Below are 15,053 nucleotides of genomic sequence, written 5' to 3' on the forward strand. Positions count from 1 at the left end.
TTACTTGCTACTTCTCTTGATACCAAATTTGTTAAATTAGTGTTGTAATGTAATGTGATTAAAGAGTTTCATATTTAGATTGATGTTAAGAAATTTTTCTAAACCATTGATGTATTATATCAATTCATTTTTTACTATTGATGTTGTATTGTATTAATTAATTTTTTTGTTCCTCGCTAACGAAATAATTATTCAACACATTAACACTATTAATGATCACTGATCCTTTAAACAAAATAAATGCATTTAAAGTTATTTAAGGATTATATGTAGAATACATTTAGGTTTTTTTTTTTTTTTGGAGACTTTTATTTAATTGATACACTATATATGAAACAAAACATTTATATGTTTGCTTTGTCTTCTCATTTATTTTTCGAGAATAACAATTGTTAAGATTTATACATATTTATCCATGCATTGAATTTAAAATCAACTTGTTCATTATAATAAAATACTATGTACGAGTTCGGCATTGATGAGAAAGAGTTGTGTAATGGTACATTGAAATAATACTCGATTTATAATGATGAATTACCACCACAATTCACATAATGCGTCTTTTTAATACAAACATAAACATAAATATTTATGCATTAATGTCAAACAGAGAGGGAATAGATACCGATGCCGATGCCTTTTCAACAAACAATTTCTGTATGCTAGCCAATAAATCATCAAAACCATAAATTCTTTGCTAAATCAGAAGAAACAACAAGCCTGTTCTAAACAAGGCCCAAATTAAGAACACCTTAAAATGCACAAGTAGTAGTAATTCTCTTGTGCATATGTTTAGCAACTTGTATTTTAAACTTGTTCAGTAGATTATATGGTTAAGTACATATTTACATGTATGCAATCCTCGTACCAATTATACCTGTTACTCATGATAAACTAGATCTTGTATTAGGTCTTCTGTCTTCAGCAACTCTTTCAGCCAAACAGTGTCAAAGGATATAACAAGAGTCTGGTCATTGTTGAAAGTTGTAGATGGTCAGTTTTATGTCTGGTTTTGGGCCAGTTTGGGATGAGTGGCGGCGTAAATGGAGCTCGGATCGGTCCTCAAATGTGAAAGAAGATGCTGCACATCCGGCCTCAAGAGTTCTATTACTTTGCCACAAAGCGTTAAGATCTCCGGTTTTGGTTTGCTCGTGCTTTGCACCGGTCCTCCTTGACCTTCGTAGAGGACTGCATGATGCCTGCAATGCATGTCAAATAAGCAAATGAATGCAAAGGAGTTTAGGGGAGAAAAAAAAAAAAGAAAGAAAAAGAAGATTCGAGAAGCAAGATTATGAGTTCAAATATTTGTGAATATTCAAGGCACTTACAGAAAATCAATAATGTCAGTTATATGCGAAGCTTCAACTGGAACTGAGGGCTGTGAGTTCTTTCCAAATACATCCGCAAGCACATTGAATAATAGAGCTAGAGTCTGACAAATGTAGGTATAAAACAGCTTAGTTAGAGCATAAATGAGTTCAAATTTCATAATCTGATTGCCAAACTGGATTATAGAAGCACCTTGTGAGAATAAGCATTTTAAAATGGAATAATAAACCAATCGATTGTGTTAACGTACCAAAAGGACAGAGATCTCTATAGGGAATACAGACGCTATTCATCATTTGAGTTTCATGAGTGTTTCACAGGAGAGAATATCTAAATGTTGGGAATAATGGTTCTATGGGCAAGTATGCAATCTATAGCCTTAATTTCTATGTTAAATTGCGCTCATATTTTGAAGGATATCTTGGCATCTTAAATATGTTCCAAAGAAATTATAGGGTTAGATTACACATTCAGGTCCAAAAAGTGCAAGAAAAAACACCCATGAAACATGTGAAGTAAAATTTGCAGCAATATTGAGATAGAAACTAAAATGAAGTGACATGAGCAATTGCAATCAATTGTGATGAGGAATTTAGGCCAATAGTGCAGATATAATAATAACTTTGAAATTCATGCAATAGATAAAATGCACAAAAATTCCCACATCATTGCCTATTAGGTTACCAGTGTCGCTCTGTAGGGTTTCTCAATTATGTCACAAACAAAATGCTAGAATCTAATCATTATGAAATGAGCACTAAACATAAAAGTAAATTGACAGTAACACTCACAGTGATTTAAGTTTAATTAGTATTTTAGGCACAAAAAACTATCACAGAAGAAAGGGGCAAGTAAATCCATATCATGTTGAGACGTTTATAAGGAAATTGACTGCTAATGACTTTTCTCAACTATAAGAAATTAGAACCTTCATGAAAAGTGGACGAGCAAAAGCAAGACGAGGAAGCAGCGGGCCCATTATGCGAAAGGCAATTCTTAGCATTGCAACAGATGTCACAGGACGAAGATGCTTAATGATCGTATGTGTTGATTCTAGCCACTCTTGTGGAAGATTACTGAAGAAGGCATGCAAAAGTGCAACTATATTACCTGAAATAATGAGAAGGGCAAACATGAAAATTAATCTTCACATGTAGAGAACATTTAGTGAATAAAGAATACACATTTTACCATTTTTTATTTTTCTAAAAGGTGTGATCTTAAATTTTAATAACATTAATTTATTGACCTCATGATTATATTTATATTCTAACAAAAGAAGCAAGGATTGCTAGTGTTTACTACAACCCTTACAATGACTCCATATAGAAATGGATTTTATGAACTTTCATGAATAACTTTGATGTTTCCATAGAAATAGAACCATGAAGGAATTCTATGTGCTTTACTCAAGAATAAGTGGTAAATTATAATAAAACATATGAAGAATCTGAAACTCTTTAAAATTAGAAATTGTACTGCTATCTACACTATTTAATCTTAGATGCATTGATTTTATTAACTTTATAGCTTTATAGTAATCAAAGTGGTCTATGGTATAATTACTTTCAGTGATACAAATTACAAGAAGAATGAACCTATATCTATCAAATATTATTGTTTAAATGGAACAACATCAGTCAGATTTTACCTATAGCAGTAGATGTGTTGTCTTGAGAAGCCCAAGCTGGATCCAACAAAGCATAGCCAACAGCAGAATCCAGCTCTTTAATTGTCCTCTTACCATCAACAAGCCACCAGCAATCTTTTATGATGCGTGATGCCTCAATGTAAAGTTGCATGTGAAATTCTGGTGGCAGCTGAGCTAGCAAAAGGCCACATGCTTGTATCATCAAGCAAGACAACTGCTGGCAGGAGTACCCACTTCTGGACATAAAATTAGTTGCACTGAGTCCTGTTGCTGAAGGAGTTGAACGATTGGTATTCAATGATTCAGAACTTCCCCCTGATGGGGATGTTGGTAGACCAGAATTCTGCCCAAGGCCACCTGAAATCCCTTGCAAGCCATTGCTTGACTGGATAAGGGTGGGCTGTACATGAACCACAATTTGAACCAGTGATGATACAATCTGAGAAGCTGTTGCTTGAAGTGAAAGTATCTCAATTGCTGCAGTTTCCAGTACAAGCTGTGTGTAAGTTCCAGGATCCTGGTTTTGATAAAATGCTTTTTGACCATCAGAACTATTGACTGTGCCCTGAGAAGATACTTGAGATTTGTTAACTGTTGTGCTTCCAGGATTGTTAGAGGCATCGGCCATTGAATCTGATTTGGACTTGCTATTCAAAGGGGGTATAACATTATTCACAAGTCCTAATAGCAGGGTTGCAAAGTAATCTGGTGGGGGACAGAAAGCAGAATTATTTAAACCAACTTGGTGTGGGAATGACTCGGAGAAAGGAATCTGAAACATATTCCGTGTCAGTACAAAGAATTTGTAATGAGGTTAAAATGATTGACAAAGAAAGTAATATTATTACCTTAGGAATATCAAGTACTTTAAGTATACGGACAATGAGCTTGATAGGAAGATGTCCATAGAAGTATGCGAGAATATCTCTAACAAATGTGAACCTAAGAGGGTGGTAAATAAGAAGCGGAGTATATAAAGCAAGAACTTTATCAGCAACATCTGTGGCATCATTCTCAATCAGTCTATAAATGATTAGTGGAATAACTGGGAGAAGCCGCGCTGCAATATCATCAAAGAAAGGGGGATTCCTGTGGTGATCAACACACATCAATGAAAATTATGTTATGAGATCAATCCATATCATGAAAATATTTCCAGACATTATTTCAAATAATTTAATTGAGGTTGAATACACAAGATGTACACTAACCAATATGTTCCTATTCTAATCAGAAGTGTTCAAGAAACATCTTTTTATCTTTAGCATCATCAGACATTGGCATATGCAAAGCAATTCTGTAGGCCCACCGTTATGCCAGACATGTTGGGGAACTACAATACCTTCATAGCATTATTGCTCCATAGCAAAATTGGAGAATCTGAAAGATCAGTCTCAAACCAGCACCCATGGGCTAGCATTACACTGAACTAACTTCAGAGAGTTAATTAACAGGTCCAGATTTTAGAGTGTATTAATATTCCTAGCACTATTACAATGAATAAGATGAAAATTAGGTCGCTTAAGAGAATGTCTAAATATCAGTCATGATAATAGGCAGCAGCTTTATCCTAACACAAGAAGGTGCTTGTTTCTTTAAAACCAAACCACTTAACCGCATATGAACAACTTGACAACTGCACAGATTTTAGCTATAAATGAGCAACCAAGGCCTGCTCTTTTTTTCAAGATATTTTTCATTTGCAAAAAGCTTTATAAAGATGAATGGTGTAAAGCGGGCAACATGCAATATAAAAAAACTATCTAAATCTTTGAAGGCATGAAAGATGAAACCAAGAATACAAACTTCACCGCCACATCAACACAAGCAATTAAACCAAATCATATCCAGGTCAGACCTGGAATCTGTGAATCTCCTGCTGTATTTTTGCCTTCACCCAAAAAATGACTAAGTCTGCTGAAGACAATCATATAGAATAAAAAATCTTAATGAAACATGAACATCATCTAGAATCATATTTGAGCATCCAATGATTTGCAATCTTTTAATTTAAGTGAAGTTTTGGAAGGATAATAAAATTTCCATTTTTGTATCTATCAATGCCCATCGTAAAACACCTCTTTGGCAATACCAAATAATTCCTACGTCTGTGAGCAGTATGAAATAGGAAAGCTTTAGGGACAATATAAATAATTTAGCACTAACATAATTTTCAATGAGCTAATTATAACACAAACACAATTTTCAATGAGATGAAGACAGTATCTTATAAAACACCAGATTGTAGCTTTTACTACAAATTATTTTAAGGCATGTGATGAGCCATACCGTTCTTTCCATGAGAGATGGTTGCCCAATGCTTTTTGAAGATCAACTCTTTTTGGAGGTTGATTATTAAACCAATGTTCTGGGCCTTGCCGATTTGAACAAAACAACTTAATCCTTTGCTGAAGTTCTGGCCTGTCAAGCATGCTAATCTGGAGAGTAGTCAGTCCATTACATGTAACGCACTCTTAATGTGAAGATAGTGAACATGTTCAATTGTAAGTTCAAGTCAGACCATACAAAATAAGAACTCTTAACATTAAATTATGCAAAATTCAAAAGCTGGCATGGCAAAGTATATGTAAAATGTTGAAAGTAGCACTAATATTCAAAAGAGAACATCCAAAATAGCTTCCGCACAAGTGCAATTACTACTAATGTATTATTGGTTTAAGCATTAGGGGAAAAAATGCTGATCTTCAATCGATTGTAAATACTATGTTGCAAAGAAGAGTCTCACAATTGACAATGCATGGAAGAACTTCTTTTAGGAAAGAATTCACATCCAAATTCTGACATCCCAAGTTTCCAAAATTCAAGCAGTTTGCTTTACGCCAATTCACAACTCACAGATGTTCATGCAGTGGACTATTATAGGATATGCATTTTGTGGAAAACACCAAGAGTTATTGGAAAGATTGCTTTTAGTAGGTTGGTCAATTTGTTAATGGTGTGTATTGTGTGTTAATTTTAAAATATGGCTTCACAATGAGGCTTGATTCACATGCAAATGAACTAGTTCAGTCATTTCTGCAGTTTCAATCATAATTGTAGTTATTTTCAATTTTCATTTCACAATTAATGAAAATAAACATAAGAGAAAAAGGAAAATTTTAAATTAGAGAAGAATACAGATTTAAGAAAATTATATTAGTGAATAAAAAAATTCATGTTAATTATCCTCAGATATCAGTGCTAATAGTTTTATACACATAGATTTCAATAATCTATAACAATAACCGTACGCATGGTCAGTTACTTAAGGGCCACATGACCCATCTGATAGAGGTAGAGGTGTTGTTCGCTCCCTCCCAGTGCAGGGGGTTTTGAAGAGATGGGTAAAATGACATGTAGTCCACCCAAAAGGTGCAAATGCCCAAGTTTCAAACGGTCTTTTAGTAGAAATGGGAGAAAGGTTCCCCGCACACCCACACCATCTTACCTTCACCAAACACAGCAACTTCGCTAAATAGTTCTATCATTAGCATGCTAAACTTAGGTTATGGACAAGACTAACTACATTTAAACAGATACATCTGGTAATGGAGCCATGAAGACATATAATCAGATTTAAATATTGATAAGACAAATTATAGCTATCAAGGATAAACAGCTTCTTAAACCTCATCCAACTTGTGTAACTTATAATAAATGTTCTAGGTGGATTTGATTCGGTTTATAAATCTGACTGTACTATTGCATAGCAAGAAACCAACTACAACAAGAGTGTACATATATATATCAGACTTCAACTACTCATCATTTGCAATCAATATACACATTCAAATGGAACCCATCTTTTCATAGTAATGCTTACCACTATACGCAAAGCACAATGATCATCATCTCTATCAATTAGTGCCAGAAGCAGAATATCGAGTGGAAGAAGTTCGTGCGTCCAAACAAAGAAGGCAAGGTTTGCAATTGCTTTCATTAGAAGATCCTAATAAGGCAAGCAAAAGAAATCAAGTTAAAAAAAGAAACTATCAAATTGAGAAAGACACAAAGTAAAACATTATTACAAAAGGAGTGTGTGTGTGATAGACACAAAGTGAAACATTATCAGCAAATGAATATGTGTGGGTGGGTGGGTGGGTGGGTGGGCGGGTGCGCGCGTGAGAGAGAGAGAGAGAGAGACCTGCACGACATGTCCGTGTTGGAGTTCAACCTGGATATTATGAAGAAGGACATCAACCATTGTGTAGATATTTGATGTCACCTCTTCAGGTGAAAATTCCCTTAAAACGCGCCCCTGCATTCAGTATGAAGAAGACTAAATTTGATAAGGAAATAGAATTGAATTTCTTTAAAATTGCTCAAGGAAATATACTCACGAGGTTGATACTGTTGATGCCATCAGGGTGTCCCTTCATGAGGACCCAAGCACCAGCACAAAGATATTGACGATGTTGAGGAAAGCTATGACTAAGATAAGTCAAGACATATGTTGGATCAGCAGATGGTGAAAGTAGTTGTGTGCATTGGTTAATGACAGTTTGTTCAGCCTGGTTCAAATTGAAGAAGATTAATACCAAGCGCCAGATAATTCATGATAGGTGACAGAAAAGTTGAACAATTAACAATGCAATAGAAAACGAATTTAAAAATCTGACTAATACAAATAGCTGTTTAGATGCATCAGGATACAAATATTATACAATTGTATAGTGTACAATAACTGTATAATAAATATATATGGTGCTCTTTCCTTCATTTGCTGGTTTGGACCAAGAATATTACAACTTAATATATTAACGTCCAAAAAGTTAAAGCCCAAAAAGAAAACACAAACTATCAGTGAGGCTAAAAAAAAGCACAACAACAAACATCTTTGCTCCTTGATGTCTCTCAAATGTTTGCTTTCTCAACCAATTGAGCATCATCAATAGCTTCTCCTGATGGTCTCAAAATATACATATGGCTGTTTTGGCTGCCAGCTGCTTGAAATTTATGACGCTACACAATTTGTTCACAAGCATAACATAATTCTTCTCAATAATCTCATCAAATATTATCAATAAAAAAAATCTCGTCTTCCATATTATTTTTTGAGCAAATATGCTTATCTAACCCAAAATACACTTTTGCACAAAGCGTATTTGAAAGACCATAAAAAATAATCTCTATATGTACTTAACACCATTGTCAAAGTGGCATATGCACTGTTACTGATGCTACTACAGTTCTCTTCATTGCTTATTGTCACTGTCAAATAATGACATACACACAAAACTAGACAGCAGGGTGACGATTCTTCCCAAATAAGTGAAAGTTGCCTAGTTTATTTAAAAGATAACCATAGGAAACGGACAATAGAGAACACTACTATGAAGAATGATTATGAAAATTTGTCATTGTTTGTCCTGTTTACAAAGATATATATAGCCATGTAACATCTAAGTCAAATCCTAGAAGAAAAGGAAAGAAATAAAAAATACACAATTGTCTAAATATAACTCCAATCAAATATAAACTAACCATATATAGAGTAATTATAGTTAGTATTACAACTAATGTTCTCAAGGTTTCTTACACTGCCCTTCCAGCTCAACTGTACATATTAAACAGTTCGAGCTTGTCAATCATTCTCTCAAAATCAGGTTTCCAAAGGCTCTTAGTTAGAACATCAGCTACTTAACTTGAGGTTGGAACATACACAACGCATATTGTTCCATCTTCCACTTTTTCTTTATTAAAATGTTGATCCACCTTCACATGCTTTGTTCTATCATGATGAACAAATTATGACTAATGTTAATAGCTGCCTTGTTATCACAAAACAGTTGTAGTGGTTCTTGTGTTGGAATTGTTGGTTCCTTGAGTAAATTCTTTAACCACAACATTTCACATACACCATGAGCCAGTGATCTTAACTCTGCTTCTAAGCTGCTTCTTGCCACCACTGTTTGTTTCTTACTTCTCCAAGTGACTAAACTTCTCCAAAACAACGGACGAGTAACCTCATGTTGATCTTCTATCCACAATAGAACCAGTATGCATCTGTGAACATTTCAATTCCACAGTTAGAGGCTTTTCTAAAAAATAGCCATCTACCTGGGGTTCTGTTAAGGTACCTTAACACTCGATTTACTGCAGCCATGTGTTCCTTTGTAGGAGCATGCATAAACTGGTTGATGCAACTCACTGCAAAACTAATGTCGGGCCTTGTATGTGACAAATAAATCAGTTTAACAACCAATCTTTGGAATCTTCCTCAATTCACCGTGATGCTCATTTCTTGATCACCCAATCTTACATTAGGATCCATAAGAGTTTCTGCTGGTTTGCATCCTAACATGCCAGTCTCCTCTAACAAGTCCAGAATATACTCCCTTTGAGAGAAAAATAATCCTGTTTTGTTTCTTGCAACTTTCACTCCCAAAAAATATCTAAGTTTCCCTAGATCCTTCATTTCAAATTCTGAAGCCAAACCTTTTTTTACTCAAGTCATCTCTTCAACATCATTACCTGTAAGAACAATATCATCCACATACACAATTAAAATAGTTACTTTCCTTTCTTTGTGTTTGCAAATTAAAGCGTGATCAGTTTGAGCTTGAACATATCCTTGCTTTTTAGTGGCTTTCATGAACCAGTCCAACCATAAACAAGGAGACTACTTTAACCCATATAAAGACTTCTGCAACTTGCACACCTTCCCTTGTCCACCTTGATTGAATCTCGTGGGGAGATCCATGAAAATTTCTTCTTCAAGCTCACCATTCAAGAAAGAATTTTTTACAACTAGTTGCTGAAGTGGCTAGTCCAAGTTGGTAGCCAAGGACAAAAGAACTCGTACGGTGTTGATCTTTGCTACCAGAGCAAAAGTTTCCGGATAATCAACTCCATAAGTTTGAATACATGCTTTTGCCACTAGTCTGCCTTTATGCTTTACCATTATGTCATAATTGTATTCGACTGTAAATACCCATCTACAGCCAATTGTAGCTTTATCTTTAGACTTTTCCACCACCTCCAAGGTTCCATTTTTTTCTAAGGAATGAATTTCTTCCATGATGGCAACCTTCCATTATAATTTCTTCATATCATTCACTGTTTTTGGAACTTCTACTCCTGACAAGTTACTCATAAAAGATTCCATCGGTTTAGAAAGGTGTTCATAGTCGATAAACCTTGAGATTGGGTAATTTGTGCAAGAACGTGTTCCTTTTCACAAAGCAATAGGGACCTCCAAATCATGGTCCTTTGAACTTGATTCCTAGTCAGTCTTGAGAATGTGAGGGGTAAGTATCCTATACCTCTTTCACTTTTTTCCTCCGTGAATAGATTAGTAGTTCTTTGACCGTAGGAGTGATTTCTGGTTGTATGTGAGGATCATTAGGGATTTTTAAAGGAGTTTTTGGTTCATCAAGATTCGGTTTATCTAGGCCTAGGTGAGACTGTTATTTTGAAGTTGGGTAAACAGATTTTTTCCTTTTCTTTTTCAAGTGAACCTGGTTGTTGAAATTTGAAATTCAGTTCTCCCTTAGAGGGTTTCAAATTTTGAGGACAAGGATCCCAAAAAATATTCCCAAAAATTTGTTTGCTTATTTGGAAATTCAGAATTTGAAAGTGTATTTGAAATTTCTGAATTTGGACAAGAGTTACAATTCTGAAAATTCAAACCATTTAGGGAAAGAAATTAATTTCCGAAATTTAGATCACTCAAACTCTCCCCCTAAGACAAATTACAAAGAAAACATGCTTAATTTTTTTTTAAAAAAAAAAAAGTGGCATCAATAGATGTGAAATATTCTAAACAACCAGATTATGTTGTTTCATTACCATTTAGGACATCCAAATCTTGTTTACATGAAACACTTGTTTCCTTCCTTCCTTACTCAAGAATAAAAGTTCGATTTTCTAATGTGATGTTTGTCCCTTGGCTAAGCATGCTAGGACGTTTTTACCTTCTCAATCCTATCACCCCTCCAAACCATTTGCTTTGATTAATAGTGACATTTGGGGTCCCTCTCATGTTCATACTCTTAGGTCTCATAGATGGTTTCTCTCTTTTATTGATGATCATACACGGGTTTCATGGGTCTATCTTCTTAAAGATAAATCTGATATTGCAAAAGCTTTTAAAGAATTTTGTAAAATGGTTCATACTCAATTCAATGAACAAATTAAAATGCTTTGCATTGATAATGGCAGGGAGTATTTTAATTTGATTCTTGCCGACTTTTTTAAGAACAATGGGTATTTTACATCAAAGTTCTTGTATTGACACTCCTAAACAAAATGGAGTTGCTGAGAGTGAAACTCGTCATTTACTACAAGTGGGAAGGTCCCTTTTGTTTTCTACCAATATTTCCAAACATTTTTGGGATGCAATTCTCGCTGCATACTATTTAATAAACCAATTGCCAACAAAAATTCTCAACTTTCAAACTTCATTTAACTTCTTTTCAAGCATATTTCCAACATACAGAAACTTCTCCTCGTTAGAGTCACGTATTTTTTTAGATGTGTAGCTTTTGTCCATATGCCAAGCCAAGGTCATTCTAAATTGGACCCACAATTTAACAAATGTGTTTTCCTTGGGTATTCAGCCACATAAAAAGGATATAAGACCTACACAGAGGAATCACACTTGAAATGTAGTAAAACCCATTGACGACTCTAGCACTACTAATCATTTTCCCCGATTTCAAGTCCTAAAAAACACAAGTAGATTTGGAGAAATGAGCATGACAATTAAGATATGCTATCAACTTGCAAACAAACAAAAGATTGTGGGATAAACTAGGGATATGTAGAACATTCTCTGGTAAAATATCAGGACTAATCTGAATAGATCTTGTTCCAGCAACCACAGAAAATTTACCACCTGTGGAATTCAAAAAATGTGGGGAAAAAATGCATTACTGGTCATATGATCAGTTGCACTTGAGTCGACAATCCATATCTTACCTGAGTCAATCATATCAGCAACAGAATAGCTCAAAGTACCTGTTTGAGCCATGAAAGAACTGTTGGTCATCGAGGAACGAGAGAGAAGGTTACACAAATGATCAACTAGTTCCTTTGAAAATTTGACAGTGCTTAGTGCAGTAGTTGGTGAGTACCTAGCGATGATCTGGTGAAGCAAAACCTTTTTCCCGAGATCTATAAGGCACCCAAATCAGTGGCTTTACCACGTATGGCCCCAGCACGTGTCACGAGTGTGAAAAGATTTGTTGCAATGGTCACACCACAGTTTTTTTCTATGATGCATGCCAATTTGAACAAACAACCATAGCGGAAGATTCAAGCTGAAAATGTGGGGAATCACCCAGCATCACACAATGACGATGTTCTCCACTGCGAACCTTGGCAAACACCTCATCAATAAAGGGTAAAAGACGCAGACCTAACAATCGTCCTCGAACTTCATCACGTTCCCTATTAAAGCCAATAAGGAAGTCATAAACTCTGTTTTAATCTCGTAGTTTCTTGAATAGGAAAGCATTTTCAAGGGCTTTCCAAGAAGCAATTTTGAAAAGATCAACTTCTTGCCATAGTTTCCGCAACATACTGAAATATTGTGTAACATCAAGATCACCTTGATGAAGATCCTTGCCCTATTCCGCAGCTCGAATAATTGCAATGAATTATCTAAATCCGAGTATGCTAAGTGAACTAGCATCCTAGATTTCTATGGCTGTGGAAATAGAAACATATAGGTCTCTCTAATGGTGTCTCCAATAGAGTGAATGCGCCACACCATCACCATAGAGTTGGACTACCGCATCACATAGAAAGGGTTGTCCTGAGATGGGCCGAGAAGAACTATCCACAAATGCATATTTTCCTTTTCCACGAATCACCATGGTAGCCAAACGAGACCATTGAAGGTAATTTTCTCCATTCAGCTTTTGGGTGGTGATCTAGAGGGTTGGAAAAGAATTTTCAACCATAATAGTGGGAAGAATTGTGGGTGATAGACTTGGATGTGACAGAAGACACCTCAAAAGCCTTATCCCGCTTAATCCTAAATTATGTCTCATTTTGCTTGCCAAAAATCTTTTATTGCTCTGATACCATAAAACATAATGGAAGGAAAAAGACACAAAGAGAACACTACTATGAAGAATGATTATGAAAAACTTGTCATTATTTGTTTTGTTTGAGCTGAGATTTAGTACCACCATCGGTAATATCTAGGTCAAATCCTAGGAAATAAAAAGGATAGAGATGAAAAATACTCCACTCCGTTCCTTTTTGACTTAAAGCTCATGCATATAGAGCTTTATCTCACTAGTTCCTAAAAATATACTTGTACACATGTAGAAATATACGTGAGCCACCGACGTTAAATAATTTTTGTCCAAATTTACCCTGTTAATTTAATGCATACTTATACAATGTTTTCAATAAATCAGCAATCAACTTGAGCAGGGTTTAAATCATATACTCCACCCGTATGTGATGAGTTTTACATATAAGGGATAGGTCTAGCGACAAGTAGACTTTTGGGAATTTTTAAGTCTAAACCATATAGATAACTCAACTAGCCCTCAAAATCCAATTTTTGCTTAATCCGTGTAACATCTAGGTAAATGTAGGACAGAAAGGAAATTAAAGAGAAAATATACAATTGTCTATGTACAACTCCAATCAAATATAAACTAACCATATATATAATAATTACAGCTAGTGTTACAATTAATGTTCTCAAAGGTTTTTAACATTACTTTTATTTCATCAGTTCTAATTAGCAGAATCATCAAGAGTGACCAGCTGCCCTTCATCTTTTCAACCTTAGCAACATATACAAGCCTTAAAAGTTAAGTAAACAATTAATAAGTATCATGCACTATTCTAATGATTCCTTACAAGAACTCAGTTTAAAAAATGAAAAAAAAAAAACCAGGTAACATTTTTTAAAAATTCTTCTAGAAGAAAACAGCAGGTTTAAATGACCACATACTGTAAAATATAAAAGATGGCCGATAAAAGATTGAAAAAATAAACAAACAAACGTGGTAAAGTGGAAAAAGATGAGTAAAGCTAAATAATGCTATTTGTACCATTTAGCTTTACTAAATTGATTTTCCAAATGAATAACAGCCATCCCAGTCATCTTGATATGTGGCGTCAAGAATCTTGAAAAGCAAATAAAGACTCAAGTGATTAGGGAAGTCTTGGTAAAGCTAGTTAGTAGGAAAAAAAACACATTACTGAAACAGGAAAATTATTAAATTAAATATTATACGATTCCAAAAGATTATTCCACGATCATGAAAATGAAGTGAAATGTATTTAAACAAACATGAAGAGCTATAAGGAACAAACTTGCTGCCATGCTTGAATAGACTGTCCCTTCTTGTCCATCCTCCCAGTTAAGGATTCCCGGATTAGTGGAGGAAAATGTCTGAGAGTCTTTTCCGACCATGTATGTTGACTGGTTGCCAGTATCTGCTCAAGCAAAGGCTGAAGGTAAAAGCATGTGCTCAACCTCAGCAATTCCACGTGTCTTAATGGTGATTGAAAGGCTAATTATCGTTATCCTATTAAGTGTTTCACTAAATTCTGTCGGGCCCTGCAAGGACTATTCTAATAAGAAATGATAATAACAAGTATTATCACAAATCAAAGAGCACATGATTGTATATAGAAGGTAGACCTTTAATTCTTTCTTCACCAGAAAAAAGTCTCTTATAGATAGGATCAGATTCATGCACAAATTTTCAGCTAATCTAAAAAAACGATGCTCCCCGCGTTTACCCTTTATCATAGAGATTATCTTTGTGACATCATACATCAATGCCTTGCTTTTACTATGGTACCTGCGGTGACAGAACATTGTGATTAGAAACCAATAAGAATAGGACTATATAGGAATTAATATTCACAAAAAGATGAATGGAAAAAGAAAAAAGGGGGGATTACTCAAATTGACAACGATTTTATCAAAAACTAGAGACCTTGAAAGATTGTGTGCCACAAATAGGTCAACAGAAAGTTGAAAAAGAAGAAGAAAATTTTTAGCGAATACATGTATCAGGTAAAATGCCCTTTTATCTGCAATATGCTTCCTTGCAATTTTTGAATAAATGAATAATTTCTTATATAAGATAAG

General features: G+C 34.8%; 1 protein-coding gene across 1 annotated transcript in view; it reads right to left on the reverse strand.

Moving 5' to 3' along the window:
- Window positions 1–672: 672 nt before the first annotated feature.
- Window positions 673–15,053, reverse strand: part of LOC120270161 (mediator of RNA polymerase II transcription subunit 23-like) — a 56,425-nt gene continuing 42,044 nt past the window's right edge. Inside the window, 12 exon segments of the mRNA XM_039277183.1 lie at window positions 673–1,199; window positions 1,329–1,432; window positions 2,258–2,439; window positions 2,981–3,752; window positions 3,829–4,069; window positions 5,270–5,418; window positions 6,804–6,929; window positions 7,125–7,238; window positions 7,321–7,491; window positions 14,267–14,413; window positions 14,415–14,513; window positions 14,598–14,760. Coding sequence (XP_039133117.1) covers window positions 1,001–1,199; window positions 1,329–1,432; window positions 2,258–2,439; window positions 2,981–3,752; window positions 3,829–4,069; window positions 5,270–5,418; window positions 6,804–6,929; window positions 7,125–7,238; window positions 7,321–7,491; window positions 14,267–14,413; window positions 14,415–14,513; window positions 14,598–14,760 — 2,467 coding nt within the window. The 3' untranslated portion in view covers window positions 673–1,000.

The sequence above is a fragment of the Dioscorea cayenensis genome, chromosome 10, assembly GCF_009730915.1.
Source record: "Dioscorea cayenensis subsp. rotundata cultivar TDr96_F1 chromosome 10, TDr96_F1_v2_PseudoChromosome.rev07_lg8_w22 25.fasta, whole genome shotgun sequence".
Lineage (NCBI taxonomy): Eukaryota > Viridiplantae > Streptophyta > Magnoliopsida > Dioscoreales > Dioscoreaceae > Dioscorea > Dioscorea cayenensis.